Raw genomic sequence first — 21881 nt, 5'->3', positions numbered from 1 at the left:
TAAGTAAGATGTGTTACCTGTTTTAGTGCTCGCTCTATCTCCCCTCCCTGAGCCCAGGGGACAGCGGGGTTGGCCAGGCAGTCCCCAGTGTTGGCCCTCCTGGTGAAGTCGATGCGTTGCTTGTGCAGGTAGCGGAAGGCCTCCGTCATCACCTGCACGGCGTCGTAGGTCAACGCTGATGTGTACTAGAGCAGGACAAAGACAACAGATATGGAGATTGGGGTTGACAGAGAGGTACAAATATCTATCAATATATAGGTATCAGCTTAACCCTTGCTCCAACCATAATGTTTACTCTCGCCATATGCTGATATTGATTAATCCTTGGTGATTGATTTTAGTTGTTGGTCAAGAACGTTAAAAGCAATTAATCAGCAATACTGATAAAAAAAAATGTTTTTAAAGTTAGTTTGAATCTACCATACATTCTCACAAAGCTCAAAATCCTCAAATAAAAGAAGTCCATAACAAAAACACAAAATGTACTCCTGATTGACTACTTTGGCTAACATGTGTTATTGGCTCTGGTCTTTTGACGATAACAAAGCTCCACGGTGTTTTCACCCGTATCCTTTAGGTTTACGCTTTGTCTTTCTTGGAATAGCAGTGAGAAAGGTAAATAAGACCAAGAAATCACTGAATGTGGTGTCATTAAACTGCAGACACACAGGCACAGCACGCTCTTGGTTTACCAGCACAGCTGGTCAAAGATTGCTCTATAACAGAGAACATCACTGCTGAGAGAATAAATGAAGAAGTTATTTCCAAACACTAAATTCATTTGGAAAAAGAGCAGACCTCTGGAGTCACATTTTGCTACAATAACATGATTTGCTCCAATGCAGATGGATTTATGACTTGAAGCAAACTACATAGATAATGTCAGGTCTTTGCCTCAAGTCAAACTATGGATCTTGAACACAACTTCGCCTCAACAATGTTTTACAGAATAATTAGATGACAAAAGAGGTTAACTCTAAGGTCTAACCTCACTTTCATGTTAAAACAAATTATAATGTTGAACATTGAACACTCACAAACCACACGTCCTGCTCAGTATTAAGGCACGTCTTAATTAGAGTGCATATTTTATTTTGATAGTCTTTTTAATTTTTCAGATGTATTTTTGGTCTGTGCTGCGATAGTTTGTTCAGCGTTGTAAATGTCAGAGTGATTTTTCACCCGGACTTGAACCACTTTCGGCAGCCTGGCTGTGAGGTAATAAAAAAGATCCTGAACTTTCACAATTGTTCAGACAGAAGGTGCTGGAAGTTTTTTGGCGGAGGCTGATATGTCAAATGCGAGTAGTTTACAGTGTCTCTTGAAGACACAGAGTGGGAGGCGAGTTCAATTCTGAGAGATTATACTATATTAGTAACATCGAATGGCTGGTATAGGAAAAAAAAAAACGTCTTGATTTAATATCATAAAATCCTTATTCAATTGACATTGCGTGCATATTAAATAATATCATTTGTATAAGACATGCTAGCACTCATGGGAACATGTATGTATCGTTGGGTTACAGAGCAGAATGATCTTTACTCAGAGAGGTGTTTAATAATGCACACACAGTGCAATGTGGTCATAACATCGGTTGTGGTGACAGCATTGTTTACTTACATTAGAGCAACTGAGGCACATTAAAGTGCTTACAAAGACACTTTCACCAACAAACCTGTCTCGCAAATAAAGAAAAAGCAACGTGTGTGAATGTTTAAACTCACCTTTATTTTACTGTCAGCACCAGGATACTCCTTTTCTTCTAGGGCTTCCCATCTCTGGTCAAACTTGGACACCAAAGGATCCTCGAAGTCAACAATCTGAAAGCCCGACACGTTGGCACCGCCATACTGGATTTTGGTTAGGTCCCCATCAATGAAACCCTGATAACACAAAGATTAGGCCTAGATGTAATCTCTCAATCTGAGGTATTTTAGAAACATTTAAAGTGGTACCAAAATCTTGGACAAATGTAGAACATGTGTTAACTTACCAGATTGGCTATAATGTAGTGGTAGCCTTTAACATGTCTGCCAATTGTGATGATCTGTAATTAGAAACATACAAAATAAGCTCAAATAGGATGAAGAGTGGCAAGTCTCGGGTAAACAAGATGGCAAAACAAATACCTATCAAAACTGTACAAATTTGAAATGATATTCCGACATTATAATTTGTCACTTCCAACCCAAACATGGCGGACATTCCTAACCCTTATCACAAAGGAAAAGACTATGCTGTTTACTGTACAGTCAAATACTGCTGGGCAGAGAGATCCAATTCCAAATAAATTACCCTTATCTGGAGAGCAGAAACGCAGAAAATAGCATGAATATCTCTGTTATGTACCGTTTCAGTACCTCACATAAATGAGACACCTGAAACTAATCCTGTTGCCTGAGTGGCACCTCCGTTTGTCAGGGCTGCCGCGGCTTGAAGAATTTGAATAATAACATTGTTTATCTCGCACGTAAATGTCTTTGACATGAAGCAAGAAACTTCCACCTGAACGGATTCTGTTTTTCCCAGATAAACAGGCAGTGAGGCTGCAGGCATTGATTTAATTCAGCATTCATTTAAACAGAAGTTGGCATGCTTTAAATGCTAATCGATAAGCCTCTCTCCGGGGTAAAGGGTGGAGTAAATATAACCTGTTTATGTGCATCTGTTTTTCCTTTAATTGCAGTTTTGTTTACCGCATACTGTAAATGAACAATTAGTATAATTGTTATGGTGCCTTTCTACATCTGCTGGGCTGCTGGGTCCTTGTGTCAATGTTGTTTTTCTAAGTGCCGTATCAAATGAACCCATTTTGGCTGAATATCACTTTCGTCCTACAGTAGTAATTCAAGGACTATGAGGTTGTTAGCATTGCCTGCAATCCCTGCCGGTAATTGTTATTTACACTTCCCAATTGTATTCCCACACAATAAGATATTCATATTTGCCCTTCTTCTTGGCCGTTTTCCAATTAAATATCGTGAAACAGAAAGGAAGGTAGCAATTATGTCCTTGAATTGTTAAAAGGCAAGCTACATTTTCAGTTCAGTTGGACTGTAGTAGACTGTCGTTAGTAAAAGTGTCTTGTTTGTGGATTGCATTTTTGGCTTGACTGAATTGTGATGTATTAAGTGTTCCTTGTCTGGTATGGCCAGCAGCTTATGAGAGCTTCTGTTAGCAAACTGTGGGTACATTGCTGTGTAAATGATGAGTCATTTTGGTGTTTTTATGACTCTTCCCTGCTGTTTTCTACCATCCTGTGAATTTAAATCAAGTCACATTGGCCAATTTCAATCTGTATTAGTTACATAGTCTAATTTAATTTAACAATTAACTGTGTTGCCCAGAATTAGTCTGGTAATTGAACATAGCAAATCACAAAATTAATATGATGGAAATACAAAAAAAGTTGCGAAACTCATATCACACACACTAACATTCTTATATCTAATATAGCAGTGTTGTGTACGCATTGTAAGTACCTACAATATGGATACAACAAAATGAAAAGTGTTGTCTTAACCATTTATTGGGCAAGCTATAGGAAGATCTTGATGCTTTAATAAGCAGATATATAAACTATTCTCTTATTGTTCAATATATGTATAACTCTCATTGATGGTTGATAGTAAAGAGAGAATCATAAGAAAAGATAAAACACTTGCTTCCTTGGATACTAGCTTCCTTGAGATGCTGTACAATTACAGGCTTTGATATGGAAGAGTCAAAAAAGGAAAAACTGGACTTGAACAAACCACAGAGGTCTGACTGCTGACAGCAGTACACCCCCATAAGTGCATTATGTGTTCCAACAACTGAAAACATGGCAGCAGCATCCCTCATTCCTCTACCTGAATCCCAGCTCAGCACCTAACCCGCTTGAAAGTCACAAATGACAGATCAAAGAAAGACAATACACCAATACCAGAAACTCTGTGCTTACAGTGTGGCAAACCTTTCCAAATCATGTCAAGATAACAGTATACTGTAGGTCCTCAATGTTTTTAGAAGATGTTACGGATTTCTTCTTTGTTGCAGTATACTGCCTACATACAGTATATTGCCTTGTACCGTTAAAAGACTCTACACACTACCTGCTCCATGATGTCTTTGACTTTGTCCTGTTCACAGTCCAGGATCACCCTCCTCTCCTTTTTGTTCTCCAAGTCTTGGAACAGAGAGCGGTAGGCCTCATCCTTCCTCTCGTCTTTCAGGTTCCCCACGTTGATCGCTGTCACATGCCACTTCCTCTCTGCCGCTGTGTCTAGAACAACCTGCAGCGTCGTAAGTCCTGAGGGTAGAAATGAAGTAGGATTTAAACATTATTCATACTCTCTGTCTGACTGATTCTTCGTTATTATTCTTTGGTCCTGAAACATTTTGGAGAACATTCAAGTTTTTAGATATATCTTGTTGAGAAAAAGACTACAAATGTTGGGGAAAAATACCTTGGGAATAGGGAGAAGTAGATATCATGCTTTGTGTTTCTGCACAGTTGTTACCTTTTCTGCTCAAGTTATGCATTGAATTCCTGATTTCCCTGAAACCAGCTCTCCTATATTGTTTGTTTGTATTTCATTTTTGGTGGGCATACTTTAAAATCACAGCCACATACAGAATGTAAAGAACACAAAGCAGGGAAGTCATGATAACAGAACAAAAACACCAAAGCTGGAAGCACAATAATATGAAAATAAACTTTCATTACAGACTGTCTGCTCATTCAAATCCTGTGGAGGCTTTACAGACACTCATTTGATCCAAAGCGCTCAACTAGATGAGTCACAGGTATTGTGGAATGAACCGGACCAGCGTGTGGGAGGGAAGTGGCTGTAATAATACACTTGACAGCATGAATAGCGAAAGTTTTAAATGACTGTTTTAGGTTGGAAAACTGTTTTTTTTGTGTTTTTCCTCTCAACTTTTGAAACAGTTTAGTTTGTGAGAAAACAAACTGTACTCAAGGTCACTGTTCACCGTCACACAGCCTTCAATTTCTCTCAGTTTTCTTGCAGTTGCCATGGATTTATACAAACCTTCCAGTATTTCTACCATGTATTGTTATTGTGAGAATGTTTTCTGTGCGCAAAGTCAAGGATGAGATCTCAAGCTCAATATATATGACATTCTAATAGCCTCTGACAAGGGACGTGTCTCTATTCTTGTTTGCTCGATCTCAGTGCTGCATTTGATACTATCGACCATGATATCCTATTGCAAAGACTAGAGCACTTAGTTGGCATACAGGGAACTGCTTTAGGCTGGTTTAGGTCCTATCTATCTGAACGCTCTCAGTTTGTACGTGTCAATGATGAATCTTCCACGCAAACCAAAGTTAGCCATGGAGTGCCACAGGGCTCAGTGCTCGGACCTATTTTGTTCACATTATATATGCTTCCGTTAGGCAATATTATAAGGAATCATTCTGTAAACTTTCATTGTTATGCGGATGATACTCAACTATATTTATCAATCAAGCCTGATGAAATGAATCATCTAAATAAAATTCAAGACTGCCTTAAGGACTTAAAAACGTGGATGACCTTAAACTTTTTGATGTTAAACACGACCAAAACTGAAGTTATTGTACTTGGCCCGAAGAATCTACGAAACAAATTATCTAAGGATATATTAACTATGGATGGCATTAATTTGGCCTCCAGTGAGACTGTAAGGAATCTTGGTGTTATATTTGATCAGGATTTATCCTTTAACGCCCACATAAAATCAATTTCAAGGACCGCCTACTTCCATCTACGTAACATTGCAAAAATCAGGCATATCTTGCCTCAAAACGATGCAGAGAAACTAGTCCATGCATTTGTTACTTCAAGGCTGGATTATTGTAACTCTTTATTATCAGGGTGTACCAAGAAGTCAGTCAAGTCGCTTCAGCTGATTCAAAATGCTGCAGCTCGTGTACTAACCAGAGTTAGGAAAAGGGACCACATTACTCCTGTTCTGGCTGCCTTACACTGGCTCCCTATAGAACACAGGATATAATTTAAAATTCTTCTTCTCGCCTACAAAGCCCTTAATGGGCAGGCGCCATCTTACCTTAAATAACTCATTATACCCTACTGTCCTACTAGGGCATTGCGTTCCAAGAATGCAGGGTTGTTGGTTGTTCCTAGAGTCTCTAAAAGTACAATGGGAGCCAGAGCCTTTTCTTATCAAGCTCCACATTTGTGGAATCAGCTTCCAGTTTGTGTTCGGGCGGCAGACACCCTATCCGTTTTTAAGAGTGCGCTTAAGACCTTCCTTTTGATAAAGCTTATAGTTAGGGCTGATTAGATTCAGCCCCTAGTTTTGCTGATATAGGCTTAGTTTGTCGGGGGACATCTTACTTCTTCCTTCTCTCTGTCTATACTTGTGTACTCTCATGTTCCGATTAACCCAGCTTCCCCAAATGTCTTTCTTTTTGGTGTCTGTATACGCCGGGATCCGGAGTCATGGATGATCCTGCGCTCCTCTGTCCTGGATCTTGAGTCGTGGCTGTGGTCCTGGATCATAGGTCCTGGATGGATATCCTCGTGAATTCATCTTCCTATTATACACACATGCATTTCCAAACATTTGGACTACCTATGTTGCAAATGTATTATCTTTTCAATTTACACACGGCATCTATTGCACGTCTGTCCGTCCTGGGAGAGGGATCCCTCCTCTGTTGCTCTCCCTGAGGTTTCTCCCATTTTTCCCTTTAAACTGTGGGTTTTCTTCGGAAGTTTTTCCTTGTACGATGTGAGGGTCTAAGGACAGAGGGTGTCGTATTGTCATACTGATATTTTGTACAAACTGTAAAGTCCACTGAGACAAATGTAACATTTGTGATATTGGGCTATATAAATAAACATTGATTGATTGATATAGTCAGACATGGAGGAGAAATACTAAAAGAAATAACGGAAAGTTTGAAAATGTGCACTTCATTGACAACTATAAAGCGGATGGTATGCTGACTGAAAGCTTTTGAACAAGTGAGTAAACATAATTGTTTCCAAAAGTAAGACTGAACCCTCAGTTTAGTCAGAGACGATTCCCTTTGACCCCCCTTCCCTTGGCCTTTAGGGAAGTCGGCGATAACTCATCCCTCAATGGCTTCCCACCAAGAAAATATGAATGTCTAGAAGAAGCGCAACTTACCCCTGTTCTCTATAGAAATTAATAATCTTTACATACAAATCAATGTGTGGGCTCACCTGTTATTGTTGACATTTCATTTAGCTAAGGCTTTTATCCATGCAGGTACATTTGCTTAAATTTGCGCCAAACCTTTGTAAGTGTTGGTGCAATAGTTTCAAATAAGCTAAAACAGCTCAATTTCACCATTTTGGAAACAGAATAGCTAACAGGAATATATTTGTTCTACCCAAAAACCAATAAACTCCCAAAACATTAAACTGCATTATATAGTACAGTCAAGAACAGACACATGCTGCCATATGTGAGTAATTCAATGACATGTCACGCCTCTCCATCAATCTGAAGCTTAGACTTTTAAAGGCACTTAAAGAATACAGTCTCCATTTCAACTCACATTCCTATCACTTTCTCTATCGAGTTTCGCAGCTGAATCTCTGCTGATATTGATCCCTGTTCTGCAGTGGGCAGAGGTTCGGATAAAAAGGTGGAGTGTTTCATTCCGCCTTGCTACAGCGAGGTGAATTACAGATGTAATCAATTTCATGTGACACGGCCAGGTTTTATGATGATGGGGAGGAAAATGGAGGCTTGCAGTTTTATCAGAATCAACTATATATCATTATTATAATAAGGTCATTATGCTGTGGCTAAATGTGTCTGTTTCATCAATGTTTATTAAATGAGATAATTAGAACTTGTAATGATTTAAAGGGAAGATAAAGCAAGGACAAAAGCAAAATGTTAGCATAAAAGTTGATTCCGCATTAAAGTTAAATGAAAATCCTAGATTATAAATGTCTTTGAAAGTGTTGGTGCTTTTGAATAATGCATATGCCACTGCATAATGTGGCTCTAAATGGTCAGTAAGTAGAAATATGTTTGTAAATGTCTTATTTTCTGGGTGATAGTTATATTTTGTCGCAGCTTGTTTGGTATATTGCACATATATAGATTGGGATCGCATGTAGCATAGCTGTTTTAATTTAAACACATGGTTTTATGTATCTTTCTTACTAATCTTCACGACATCATCTACTAAATAAAAAATGTTCACACAATATTTAAAAGGAGTACGCAGAGGCAACGATTCCCAGAGCTCCATTTTTGCACTTATAGGATAGTCAAAGAAAGGTTAATTTCCGTTAGCCTGGCAGGTTTTCATTAAAACTGGATGACTTGACATTTTAAAAACGTTGTTAAATGTTTAACCAGGATTCTGAATTAAAGCACAAGGTAACCGTAGCAACACAACACTTTTTCCTCTTCAGTAAAACCCCACTGGTGAAATGGACCTAACCACGAGTAAAAAAACAGCCCCAAGCTAACGGTAACAAATAGATGAAGATTTGAACAGAGTAAGACATTTTACTGTGGTGAGAAACCTTCTGACCGAAAGAACGAGATCGCGGATACGGGCGGCCGAGATGGGTTTTCTCCGCAGGGTGGCTGGTGTCTCCCTTAGGGATAAGGTGAGAAGTTCGGTCATCAGGGAGGGACTCGGAGTTGAGCCGCTCCTCCTTCGCGTCGAAAGGAGCCAGTTGAGGTGGTTCGGGCACCTAGTTAGGATGCCACCTGGGCGCCTCCCTAGGGAGGTGTTCCAGGCACGTCCAGCTGGGAAGAGACCAAGGGGTAGACCTAGGACCAGGTGGAGGGATTATATCTCTTCGCTGGCCTGGGAGCGCCTTGGGATCCCCCAGTCAGAGCTGGTTGATGTCGCCAGGGAAAAGAAAGTTTGGGGCTCTCTGCTGGAACTGCTACCCCCGCGACCCGATCACGGATAAGCGGGAGAAGATGGATGGATGGATGGAGAAACCTTCTGTCAAAAAAAATAATAATATTATCTTTTGTAGAACTCACTAAAAAAGCAATTTATCACTCATTGGCAAAAATTGATTAGATGGGCGACAGTGTTTTTAACATTAAATTCCATGACTCAGTCCAGCTCCATCAAATGAAAACTATAAAGACCCACACTCATATTTGCTGTATTTGACTTTCCAAGACATATGATGAGGCATTTTTGTTTAATTTGCAGCCAAAAAAAACTGGGAGGCATTCACTGACCACCACAAGCCATCGTTAGCTTAGCCACCATAACCACACAGTTTTCCAGAAATATTTTCTTGGCTTACGCATACTCCAACGCTGGTACAGTATATTATGAATGTCATTTTACTAGTAGCTAGCTAGCCAGCTCGGACACACATGTCATACAAATAAGACCATTTTGTAAGCCAATATCAAGAGAGCCTTATTAACATATTGAAGTATCAATTGGGATTAGGTGAAACTATTATTAATGCATTGCTGTCCACCGTTGACTGAAACTCCAACCCAGTCTAGTATCCAGAAACAGTTTGGTAGGTTTCTTTATGACTGTGTTAAAGCACAGTGCTTATACAACACTCGATTAAGCATTTTTTCCCCAATCTGCTTCACATCCATCTACCCTATTATCTATATATTTTTACAAGGAACACTGGTATAATCAAAAACATTTGTTGTTCCTCTAACGCAAGCAGAGACTTGGCTTCGCTGATTTCCTCTGCGGTTGAACGCCTGCAGTGTGATGCTTATTATCCTTATCACTTCTCTTTAGAATGAGACATATGTTATGTCTTGGCTTGGAGCCAACATTATGCCATCCATTCAAATTGGTACAGAGCCTTCAATGCTCTGGAGAGTTACGATATTACGTGACCTTGCATACAATTAAGTTGCCCTGGATTTAAAAGGTCAGGAAAGACTAGGAGACACGAGCCAGCGTACAAAGTGAGATTTTGTTATTCAGCAATACCATGACATCTCTTTTCCCAGTGAAGAGATTATTTCTGCTCTGCGAGTGAACGCACAGTGGATGCGTAATAGCTTAACTTCATGCTTATTCATCAACAACATCTTAATGAGTTGATGTATGTGATTGTATGATCATATGCATAATATGATGAAAAACTATTTAAATGAGGCAAGAAATGGCTCATAAATAATGCATAAGGGAAAGCAGTTTAATACCAACAATTGCAGCCTCACGTTAGATATAATCTCTTTGCTTCGAGCTATTGTTTCCTCATTCAGGCTCCATGCAGGATGCTTTCCCAGGTATGGATCTCCACTCTCTGCAATACGCCAATCAAAGCATCACTTAAATCAGTTGGTACGTGATTATTTCCTTAGGAAGAAGGAGAAGAATATGCATCATCTCATGGACAGCCACACATATGATATCCTTCTTATGACCTCAACAACAAGTTAATGACAATGTATCATTGCATGTTTCTATCCAAAACCTTGGTAAAACAACAGATAAGGTGAAGTGTTTCTTTTGACAACGTTTGGCAACTAAACAATTCAAAAACAGTAATGAACAGTAAAATATTTTAGCTTTTTACATTTTAGCAAGTCATTTCTTATTGACTCGTCAAACAGATAGAGCACCATCAGCTTGTATCTGGAGTTGTAATTCTGACCACCTGATTAATGTACCATAATCTTTTAATTTACTGTCCGCTAACTCTCATACTTGCCATTTAGCTACTAAATGCTTTAATGTATTCACAAGTTATGCGCCTAATTATAGCCAAATCTATCGACTGCGAACGCAGGACAAGATGCTGGCTGTACCGCAGGGGTGTCAAAAACTCAATTTCATCACGGGCCACATCAGCATTATGGCTGCTCTCAAAGGGCCGGTTGTAACTGTAAGACTATATACAAATACATATATAAATATATATATAAAATAATGTATTATATTACAGTATTGCCTCTGCATTGGATTATTATCCGATAGGGTAATAACTTCATAATTAACTAAGTCTGAAAGTAGAAGTCTAGGGCAAATAATTATAAGTCTCTTCAGTGAGAATGTCACAAAATGATTTAAAAAGAAAAGCCACATTCTGGAAAATAAGTGACATTTAAAAAGAAAGTAAGATTTTGAAAAAAAAGTAACATTTTGAAAAAAAAGTTAAATTCTGAGAAAAGGGCAAATTCTGAAAAAAAAGGGATATTTTGAATAAAAAAAGTCAAATTCGGAGAAAAAAGTCAAATTTGAGATGCATTGTGGGACATGTAGTTTATTGGCAACGAACTTCTGTAAATCATCATGTAACCGTATAATTAACATATAATATTCTTTGCAAGCTCTTGTGGTGCCACAGAAAATGAAGTCATGGGCCGGATTTGGCCCCCGGGCCTTGAGTTTGACACCCCTGCTGTACCGTGTTTCTTGGGATAGTCATAGGTTACACGTTGAAACTAAACTAAGCTGGGACAGCAATAACTAAAGCCACAGCCACATTGCAATGGCAATAGAAACAGAAAAAGCCGTACCACTCTACCCATGATCTTTACTTTAATAACAAAGCTGCGTAGTATTGAGATACGTCCCCAGCTGACTCAGAAAGCGACTCAGGTTCTGGTCCAGGCTCTCGTCATCTCACGCCTAGACTACTGCAACTCCCTCCTGGCTGGTCTACCTGCATGTGCCATCCGACCTCTGCAGCTCATCCAGAATGCAGCGGCTCGTCTGGTCTTCAACCTTCCTAAATTCTCCCACACCACTCCGCTCCTCCGCTCCCTTCACTGGCTTCCGGTAACTGCTAGAATCCACTTCAAGACACTGGTACTTGCTTACCATGCTGCGAATGGATCTGGCCCTTCCTACATCCAGGACATGGTTAAACCGTACACCCCAGCGCGTGCACTACGCTCTGCATCAGCCAAACGACTCGTTGCGCCCTCGCTGCGAGGGGGACCCAAATTCCCATCGGCGAAAACACGTGGGTTTGCTGTCCTGGCTCCAAGATGGTGGAATGAGCTCCCCATTGACATCAGGACGGCAGATAGCTTGCACATCTTCCGGCGCAAACTGAAAACTCATCTCTTTCGACTCCACTTCGAGCGTTAGAACTATTAACGAAGCACTTTTATACTAATAAAGGACTGGCTTACCTAAAGCCAGTGGAGTAGCACTTGAAATGTTTGGCTCTATGAAACCTGATGTACTTATATGATTCTGTTTTCTTCAAGGTTGTGTCTTCCTGGTCGAATGTACTTATTGTAAGTCGCTTTGGATAAAAGCGTCAGCTAAATGCAATGTAATGTAATGTATTGAGGAGAAGAGTTACAACTACACTACTCTTTCACTGAGTTTAACACAAATAACACTGATTATTGCAGGTTTAAGATGAGAGCTGGAATAAGGATTGAACAACTACAATCTAAGTTAAGGTTAAGGTATAAGATCTAGGCTATAGTCACATTAAATATGTTTTAATTGTAGCTAGGTGAGGAGTCCTGCTCTATAATAAAAGGGCACACTACCCATTACTATTGCCATTAAACATTGACACTGGACGTAAATTCTGAGATGCAGAATCGAACACAGTTCCAAGGAATAATGGGCTTCTTTTATAGCAATGATGATGAAAGGTGGTTGTAAAAACCTGTAATAATAATATTCTTCTTTGTTCATTTCCTATTAGTCCAATACTAAAATGTGAAAAATATAGTCGGAAAATGTGTTTCAAATAGTTTGCATTCAGCCAACAGAATACAAAAACACTCATAGTGCCTTTCCGCCCACATATAAACAGATAGTCATTATCTAAACTGACTTGCTGACAAAGGTGTTGGTACATCTATTAGTCTCAATGTGTTAATATAATTCATCATAACCAGTGGCAACTCTACTGCCTCGTGTCTCTCTCTATCTCTCTCTATCTCTCTCTCTCTCTCTCTCTATCTCTCTCTCTATCTCTCTCTCTCTCTCTCTCTCTCTCTCTCTCTCTCTCTCTCCTCTCTCTCTCTCTCTCTCTCTCTCTCTCTCTCTCTCTACATAGCAGTTGCCATGGGAATGAGTGGATCACACTGACCTAATTAGAAAGCCATGCAATGATGAAATATGCATAACAGGCCATTTAGTGCCATACAGTAGGGACAGCAGGTCAGAGCTAGCATTAGCATGAGGACAACCTAAAACAGCGGGTTGGAACCGGTCCTCTGATATGGGAGAGGGAAGATGTTTGGTTCAACCGTCAGTCACAGAGAGGCTCACTGGGAAGATTAGCAATGGATTCTGGGAGGAAAGCGAGTGGAAAGAGATGAGAGGGAGGGTATGGCATGAAGGAGACACTGTAGAAAGATCAAGAGAATATGGAGGGAAAAAATGTGCAAGAGTGTATGCAATTGGATGTGAGGTTTAAGGTAAAGCAGAGCAGACATGCACTAAATCCCCGTTGAGCCACACTTCACTGTATTCAACAGGAAGTAGTGAATCCACTTCCTTACTTTAAGCCACTCAATGTAACATAAATGTCCTGGTAAGCCATTTTTAGGAATTCAACATTTTCAAAGTAAGTTATTTTGGACCTAAAACTCCTTCTTTTAGTGTGCTTGAAATAATAATCATGAATTATTTTCATTTAACAAAGAGAAAATGCAAAAGACAAAAAATAAAGACTTGATAATAGTATTCCTGATACTGGATATTATTGAGGTCTTATTGATGTTCTTCCAATGCAGCTACAGTATTTAAATAGAATGAAACTCTATCTTTGGAAGAGATTTATTTTTCATTTTCAAGGACGGTTCCTCTGTGCTGCACGAGGATGAGTTGTTCTCTAGGGTACAAGTCACATAATCACAATTAGCTGGTGCAAAGACAGATAACCCACAAGAGATAAAAGTGTGTTCTTTAAACTTTTTGCCGTGAGTGTCTTAACACAACTTTTTATAGTGTGTAGAATTCAGACAATAGATGACAGTGGAAAGAAATGTGCAAGTCTTAAGGCAGATAAAGCCTCTGAAGAACCATTCAGACAGCAAAGAAAAAAGTTTCCCAAATTAAAATCTCCAGACTTTGTATCAGGGTTCAATTGAAAAACATAACTGATGAAAGGCATCAAAGAATGCAGACGGGAAAGATTTGAATATGAAGTAAGTCTGGATATTACAGTTTGGAAGTGAATCATTTTTCATCTTGCATAAAATCAGTCCATGATCTTATCCATTATGGCTATACCTGGTGCAGAGGCTAAGCACAGACTTTTAAAGTGCCCAATTAATGATTTTTATTTAATTAAATGTGAAGAATGATGACTAATTTGTGTGATAATGATACTAGCAAATGGATAGACGATGATTCTTGAGATTGAGGCAACCAGCTGGGTATGTGTGTGCATGTTAGGGATATGTCTCCTCACTCAAAAGCGTCATTAACCCTGAGGCCCAAAGTACAAGAGAAGGGTAACTCCCAGCTGTGACTCAGTGTTTACCGAGTAAATGTGGAGCCTTGCAGAGCTAAAGAATGAGCAAAACACTCAAGGAAAGAGAAACCAAATCTATAGAAACAAATCTGTACAGCGGTGATTAATACACCTTTAATATTTAAATTGGGAACATGTTAACACAACCACAAATCTCATTTGTTATTTATCACTTTTCCAATATTTCATATACTGTTTCCCACATCTAAAGTTATTTTTTTTGTGTTGTTTTGTTGTGGTTGAGTGAAAACAACTCAGAGATCCCTGTTTATGTGCATAATTGAAATGATTTCGTAAAACACTGTTTGCTGAAGCTTTCTCAATCAGAAGCCATCCAGCTGATTTAGAATAGAATAGAATCGTTTAATGTCATTATACATGTGCAATGAGATAAATAAATGCTTCTCCCTTTCAAGGGTGCCATCAAAACAAAATAAACATCACAACATAAGACAACAAATACACGCAGCATACATACTTAGGAATAAGGAATAAAGTGCAGTAATTATTTCCAGGAGTATAAAAATAAAATCTATAATGTAATTAATATTAATAGTATGTATTTAATAATAGTGATATATAGGTACAGAGTCACATTTATTTCACATGCAGGATGATTAAGAGGTATGACTTTCAGGTGTTAAGAGCAATGATGGCTCTTGGGAAAAAAAATATCAAGTGTAAGTGAATAATTTGGAATACCTGCCTCATATGCAACATCCAATTGTCTTTACATTTTCAAATAGAAAAGTAGATTTACTTTAATCAACCACTGTAATAGGAACACAGCCATGTGGATTATTTGTAGTGCTAAGAGTGCGAACAAACCACACCTGAATGTAGATACGAGGGTGGAAGTTCATATCTGCAGGGCCTTTACTGTACGTCAAAGATGACTCTCTCACCTCTCCTTGATATTAGGTAAGACAGACTCTTTAAACACGGGAGGTGTTAAAGTTGATTCTATCTGACAAGCTCTTTTTCGGGAACCAAAATGCCCTTAACCTGGATTTTACCTGTGTTGCATGCGTAGAGGGTGTCACACAAAACTAGTGGTTAACTATAACAGAAGCAGTTTGAACACAATTTCTGGATTGCTTATAGTCAAATGGTTGCATCCGTTTGAATGGGACGTAATTGTATTACTCATGTTCATACGAGAAACATGCAATGTTCAATCAACGTAGAAATAATCAGGAGCTATAACCCCTGTATTACATTACACGCTGTCATTCGTCCCCACTCTAACTTCCAAAGGAAACACATCAAAACAGCTCTACTATAAAGAATGGTGGTGCCATGACGCATAGCGCTAACATTGTATTCAGATGGAAAGATGCTTTCAAAAGATAAACAATGGTGTCCTTGACTTACCTCGATCGCTGTCGTACAGGTAGGCGAACTTGTCCCACTTGTAGTACTCGATAAGGCTGAGGAGGGGCCCTTTGATATCGGGTCTCATCTGGATGATAAACTGCTGATTCCCATCCAGAGGGAAGCTGGGCGTAATGAAGGACACATGGAGCGTCCCACAAAATGACGTGATGGTGTTGACAGACTTCTTGTCGTAGAATCCGAAGATGGCGTACACTCCTCTTGAGAACTGTGAACAGACTGAAGCAGAGGAAACAGGATTGTTAAGGTGGGTTGCTTGAGATTTAGTCAGAACTATCACCATTTTCCATTCTGAAACAAACTCTTGCTACATTTATTTGTGAAGCTTTTACAGCTTTTCTGCAATAAAGCATTCATCAAAGACACTTATGACAAACCTTTATAGCACATTAGCGCCGCAAACAACTGTTAAGGGTCGCCACTCTTTTCAGGCTGATTAACAGATAGCTTTCCATTAGCTCTGCCAAGGGAGTGCTTGTATTCAACGGTAAAAGCTCCTCTGTACGCTTGTCACTCTGTGGAACCTTTATGAGTTGCCCTATGACCTTTTTGATACAGTGGGAATAAGCGAGGTAGAGTATGTCAAGCATTCACCTAAACCGCACATCAATTCTTTATATGGGATATCCATCTATGCTGGACCATGATACGCTGTTATGGACGCTGTTATGGACGCTGTTATGGACGCTGTAATGGCGCTGTCTTATGTTTGATTGCTTCTCAGGCAAAACACATTTTAGGCCTCTCCTATGGAAATAAATGACAGGAAAGATACAGTGCGCAGCTGCACCATCACCTATAGGCAAGGGCAGCTCATATATCATATTTAATACACATTCTTTGGAAGCCATTAGACGTAAGTGATCACTTTTGTTAGGATCCTTTTAAGGTATGCATTTATGTTGGCGCTTTGTGTTTGCATCAGACCTTTTGCATTACATCCACATCTTGTTGACTCTGCACAATCACCTTTGTTCAATAATGTATGACCCCTTCTCAGGTACATAGAGTTCAATACATTTGCTGGCCTCAAACATTCATTATGCACAGGGCAGAAAAGGGCTCTGTGCACTCAAGATAAACATGAATACTGAACGTCTCAGTAATCCTGAGGTTGCATTGCACCAGGGTCAGCAGATTGGCATGTTGCTTGTAAATGTGTATTGATGAAATGTGAGCTAATCAGGGTTATTGACTTGGACATATGTGTCCTCCAATGTAATTAATCTAATGAGTCATTTCCTTTTGCCCAATATAACTGGGATGACTTGCTGACAAAGGGAACTGGAGTCCATATATCATATATTAGCTAGCTTGGCGTAAGTACTGTAGGCCCTCTGCCTCTTCTGTTATGACCATGGCAGCTATCATTGATCAATCGAACATGCTGGGTATACAGAGGGAATGCTGTGGTCTTAGCAACATGGAAATGAGAGAATGTGAACAACAGATTCACATGGAAGCTTTACTCTACAGATTTCTATTTTAAAATGATAGGTTTTGAAAAGGACTTCAGTTGTGTACACAGTGAATACTCTTAACAGCCATTTTTCCGTCCTGTTAAGCACCGATCTGCTTCGTTAGTGAAGTTTTGGGCAACATGGACAGCAGCTTATTAAAATGCATCTCTGACAAATGTACCCAGGACTCTGCAGTATTTTGTCTTAGTCTTTTAACCAACTGTGTTCCTGCTAAACAAGACAGACTCACTTGGACCATGAAGAACTTAAATCAAACTCAAACCACCAATTCCATCTGTCTCCAATAGAGGGGTGAAGTTGGAGGATTTATTTCAGACAAACATGGTTCCTTAAGTAAAGTGAAATGTATGACAGTGACTGACAGACAGTGCATGTCAATGGCTTTGATACAAAAGACAAGCAACTGATTACAACTATCTGGTTACTTAATAAGAAGTATAATACAACAAATAAATACTAAAGAATAAAACAAATATATCTGCACTATAAATCAATTGACTTTCAGATTAGTTACATAAATGGTTACATTTTAGATTCATTTTGTTAGCAGCACCATGTCGAGGTATTTTTATTTCACCACATCTCCTTCGCAACGGGGGCTAAGGCTTATGGGTATTGTAGTATTTGAAGCTATTTGCCCATCCGAGGTACTGGAATTGGAGAAATTGAACCTCAAGATGTCAGCTTAAACATGATATTGACCAATCAATTCAATTCAAAACCTTTATTTATCCAGCTAAAATCCCATTGAGATCAATAATTTCAAGGGAGACCTGCAGCAGTAGGTTCCACAAGAAGACATACAAACATAAACAACAGAACAACAAAAGGACATCATACAGCAAAATGTACAGGGATTACAATTTACATATCTAACCACATGTACAGGTACCAACAGCATCTGATTTTGTAGCATCCAACCGAGCTTTAAAAACATGTAGTGGTACTAGCTTGGTAATTTTCCATTCTTTTTGCAGACTGTTCCATGTTAGTGGAGCTGCACATCTAAAAGCTTTCTTCCCTAAGACAGTCCTAGCACTTGGCACATTTAATAAAACCACAGCATGCGATCTCAGGTAATAAGTACTTTCAATTCGCAGAGAGATCCGGGAGCAGATATAAGGTGGTAGTTTATCCAACATGGCTTTGTAAATGAAAAAGTACCAGTGACTGAGCCTCCGTACAGTAAGTGATGGCATAACCGCCTTGGTATACAGGGCACAGTGATGCGTAAGTGCTTTACAATTTGTCAAAAATCTCAGTGCACTGTGATACGCAGCATCTAACTTGCTCAGGTAATTGGCAGGTGCATTCATATATAACAAATCACCATAGTCCAGCACAGGTAAAAAGGTCACAGTGACTAGCCTTTTCCTGGCCTCAAGCGAGAAACAGGACTAATCAATTGTAATGAAATAAATTAAGTTTAATGTTATAATGAAACATGTATTAACTATTGCTTGTTAATGTGTACTTGGCAGCCATACTAAATGTACCAATTATTGGCAAGTGAGCCAAAATACAAATGAGTATTCGTTGTATGCTGTTTGTGCACAAATAACTATTTTGTGATACATTGATAGCATTATTTATTCACGTCAAAATCAGATTTTGTTCTTATAGACTTGGTATTCAAGCCATTGAGCCCATTGTCAACAAGCAGCTTCTCTATCCTTGAGTATACTTCAACTCTTGCTGTCTTTCATCCCCCGGAGTCCAAAACAAATGCAGAGCTCATTTATAATTGGTCATAATATATGGGGGCAGCTTTCATCCACTGCCAGTATCATTGTGCTGCCAAAATCTTTACCGTTCCATCAACTCAAGCAATTAAATGTTCATCACAGCAGTCCGGGACAAACCGTTAACGGCAGTCCGATAACCTCCATCAGTCTGTGGCACCGTTCCTAATCTTTTTAGCAGCAGACCGTGGCTGGGGATGAGACCACGGAGAGATCAGAGCTCACTAATCTAATTTCACTTTTGTCTAACCGGGAGCTAATAGAACACAAAGCGTTTCGTTCGTTTAACCGTCCCAATCTAACTGGAAAATGATTTTGTTCAGATCAGTGAGGAGGAGGAAACATTCCTCAGAGGATACATGTAGAACAAGTCTGGGCACAATGACATTTTTTGTCTTTAATTTAGTTTCATAAATACATTTTTCAGTAGTTTTTAGGAAAGATTTTCCTTGGAATACTGCCAACCTACAGTAATAGGAATTACATATTACATTAACCCCAATTCAATCTTCATTATTTTTTTTATTTTGTAACTTCAACCAACCAAAACACTTGTTTGTCTTTTGCACAGTATGCTTTGGAGAGATAAGAAGATATCTTTACAATTAATTGATGATAGTTATTCCTTAGGCTTCCATGCTCATCCATAGGGTCATTCTTAGTATGCAAATGTATAATATGCAACTATACACACATATGTATAATCAAACAAACAGCTAGATATGTATTCTATGACTACAGAAATGATCCTACAGCTTCATCTGTCAGTTAGCTATTAAACACCAATAACTTTAAAAATGATATATTGTTGAAGTTCAAACGACTAACCAGTGTATAAACTAGTTAGAATTAGCTTTTAGTTAGAACTCAACCAACTACAACAATAACATACTGCTTACATGTGAATGTATCATCAACCAAAAACATTTAATAACACAAAGAGGTGCCCTTACTGTGGTTTGGTACATATGCTGATAATACTGTAATTTCCATTTACGTTATTTTGCCATGTTCATTGGACAATATTAATTCAAGAGAAATATTTGAACACTCCTTCCCCCACTGACTGTAAGAAGCCATTTTCAATTAGTGATTTTCCCCGGTTCAAATCAGTTTGCTTTCATTGATTTGCAGACGATGAAAAGTGTCTCTGTCTACACAAAGCTGATGGACTACGTATAAAGTCTGTTCACTCCAATGGAATATTTGATATGCACATTCTTTATTTCACAATAGACTTGAAATCCTCTTGTGTTCTCCAGCATTACCTACAGATGGAACAGGAGTTCACGTGAGTTCATGTCATATTCTGTGTTGCACTACATGACAGTGATGGGACTTGTATGCCGTGCGAAGCTCCCATCGTTACAAAGGTATTCATCCTTTCTTGTCTTGACATCACAGAACAGAAGTAATATATTCCAGCACACCTCACTGCAGCCCCCTGAAGCTAACAGAGCTGTAAAGTTTCCTCCTGTCCATGTGTCACATCCGTCCATTGTCATGTTTCTAAAGCTTCCTTAGCTGGGCTGTCTCTCGCTGGTGCGCTTGCTGAGTTTGCCCGGGATTAAAACTCTCTGAGCTCATGCTTAGAGACTGGATTTCCCCATGACTGTGCAGCAGCTTATGCCAAAGCGAACAGTTTGACAACATGGTACTTTATTACCAAATATGCTAATTCACATCCAGAAGCACCGCTCGTTTCTCCATGCAGTGGCCGTTAAGAGGGGACTTTGCTGAATCTGCAATGTGACGGGATAAGAAAGTCTTTTTTTTGTAATTGGCAAGACATATGTGGGCCTGTAAAATAGAGAATGTATGAATGTTTAATTAAGGAAGACATGCCATAAACAGCAACGTATAGAAACAGAGACTATAGTGGAAAAAGCCATTATGCCTCCGTCCCATTTGACCGCGTTTCAATAAAACAGGGAACATACGCAAAAAATAAAAACTGCAAACACAGAATAAATGACACTGACTGAGTACACCTTTTTTCTTTCTATTGTTGATAAGGTCACCTTCATTTCTCACCATGACCAACATGTTAAAACAAATCCTATTATTGCCCACTGCTGTTTCTGTACAAACCCAGTTTTCCCTCTTTCAAAATGATAATATAAAAAAGGAATTCAGTTCTCACTTATCTGGGAACGTAAGATAAACACACTGTCTACTCGGGGACTTGCAATCCTGACATTGTAGTTACAGAAAATCGGGCATTGCCCACAATATACGCACGTACGCTTGCATGTTTGGTTGTTGGTGTGTAAGCTCATTGGTCTAAAATGTTCCCTTGAAAATGTTTAATTATATATGTTTGAACAAACAATCCTTTCCTTTTATGTGTTGTATAGGTTTATGTGGAGTCCAATGGAGGCAGATGCGCCCACATGGAAGGAATTGTCTGAGGTTAAACTGTTTGTCTGATTGAAAGGAAATCTATTAAGTTGCCATTGTAAAGTTTTGGGACTTTCAGATTGTTTGGTTTTCAAAAATATATTTCTATCTCTATTTGATTGTGTGATTAGGGGCAGCTTTAAAAGGCAAGCATTTCACTTTCAAAATCTAACTTAAACTGTGTCAGAAGATGTGCACAAAGGTACTTTTTACACACAAGTCAACATTTCTCACAGATATGTTTAAAGCCCAGATGGAATGATCAGACTAGAAGAATAAATGTATCTCTCAAGTCTCTCATGATTGTGCAATTTACTTATGTAAAGTAATTGGTTCATTACTTTTTTCAGATTATTTATGTATGAGCCTGGTTTATTTATTAATTGAGTTAAATCAATGTTTAATCAAGTCATCATGTTGAAAAGAGTAATTAAGCAAAGATAGCC

General features: G+C 38.9%; 1 protein-coding gene across 6 annotated transcripts in view; it reads right to left on the bottom strand.

The window, feature by feature from the left end:
* The window catches only part of gria2b (glutamate receptor, ionotropic, AMPA 2b), a 53677-nt gene that overhangs the window by 11331 nt on the left and 20465 nt on the right, over nucleotides 1-21881 (bottom strand). For all 6 annotated transcript variants that reach the window (XR_004570163.1, XR_004570164.1, XM_034227606.1 and 3 more), the window contains exons 3-7: nucleotides 15792-16031; nucleotides 4098-4294; nucleotides 1997-2050; nucleotides 1728-1886; nucleotides 18-185 (exon numbers count right to left, since the gene is read on the bottom strand). Coding sequence is in view for 4 of the 6 variants with exons in the window: in XM_034227606.1 (XP_034083497.1) it covers nucleotides 18-185; nucleotides 1728-1886; nucleotides 1997-2050; nucleotides 4098-4294; nucleotides 15792-16031 (818 nt within the window). In the remaining 2 variants the exon portion in view is untranslated. The remainder of the gene's footprint in view (nucleotides 1-17; nucleotides 186-1727; nucleotides 1887-1996; nucleotides 2051-4097; nucleotides 4295-15791; nucleotides 16032-21881) is intronic.

This window comes from Gymnodraco acuticeps, unplaced genomic scaffold (assembly GCF_902827175.1).
Source record: "Gymnodraco acuticeps unplaced genomic scaffold, fGymAcu1.1, whole genome shotgun sequence".
Taxonomy (NCBI): domain Eukaryota; kingdom Metazoa; phylum Chordata; class Actinopteri; order Perciformes; family Bathydraconidae; genus Gymnodraco; species Gymnodraco acuticeps.
This window is presented reverse-complemented; position numbering and strand designations above follow the sequence as displayed.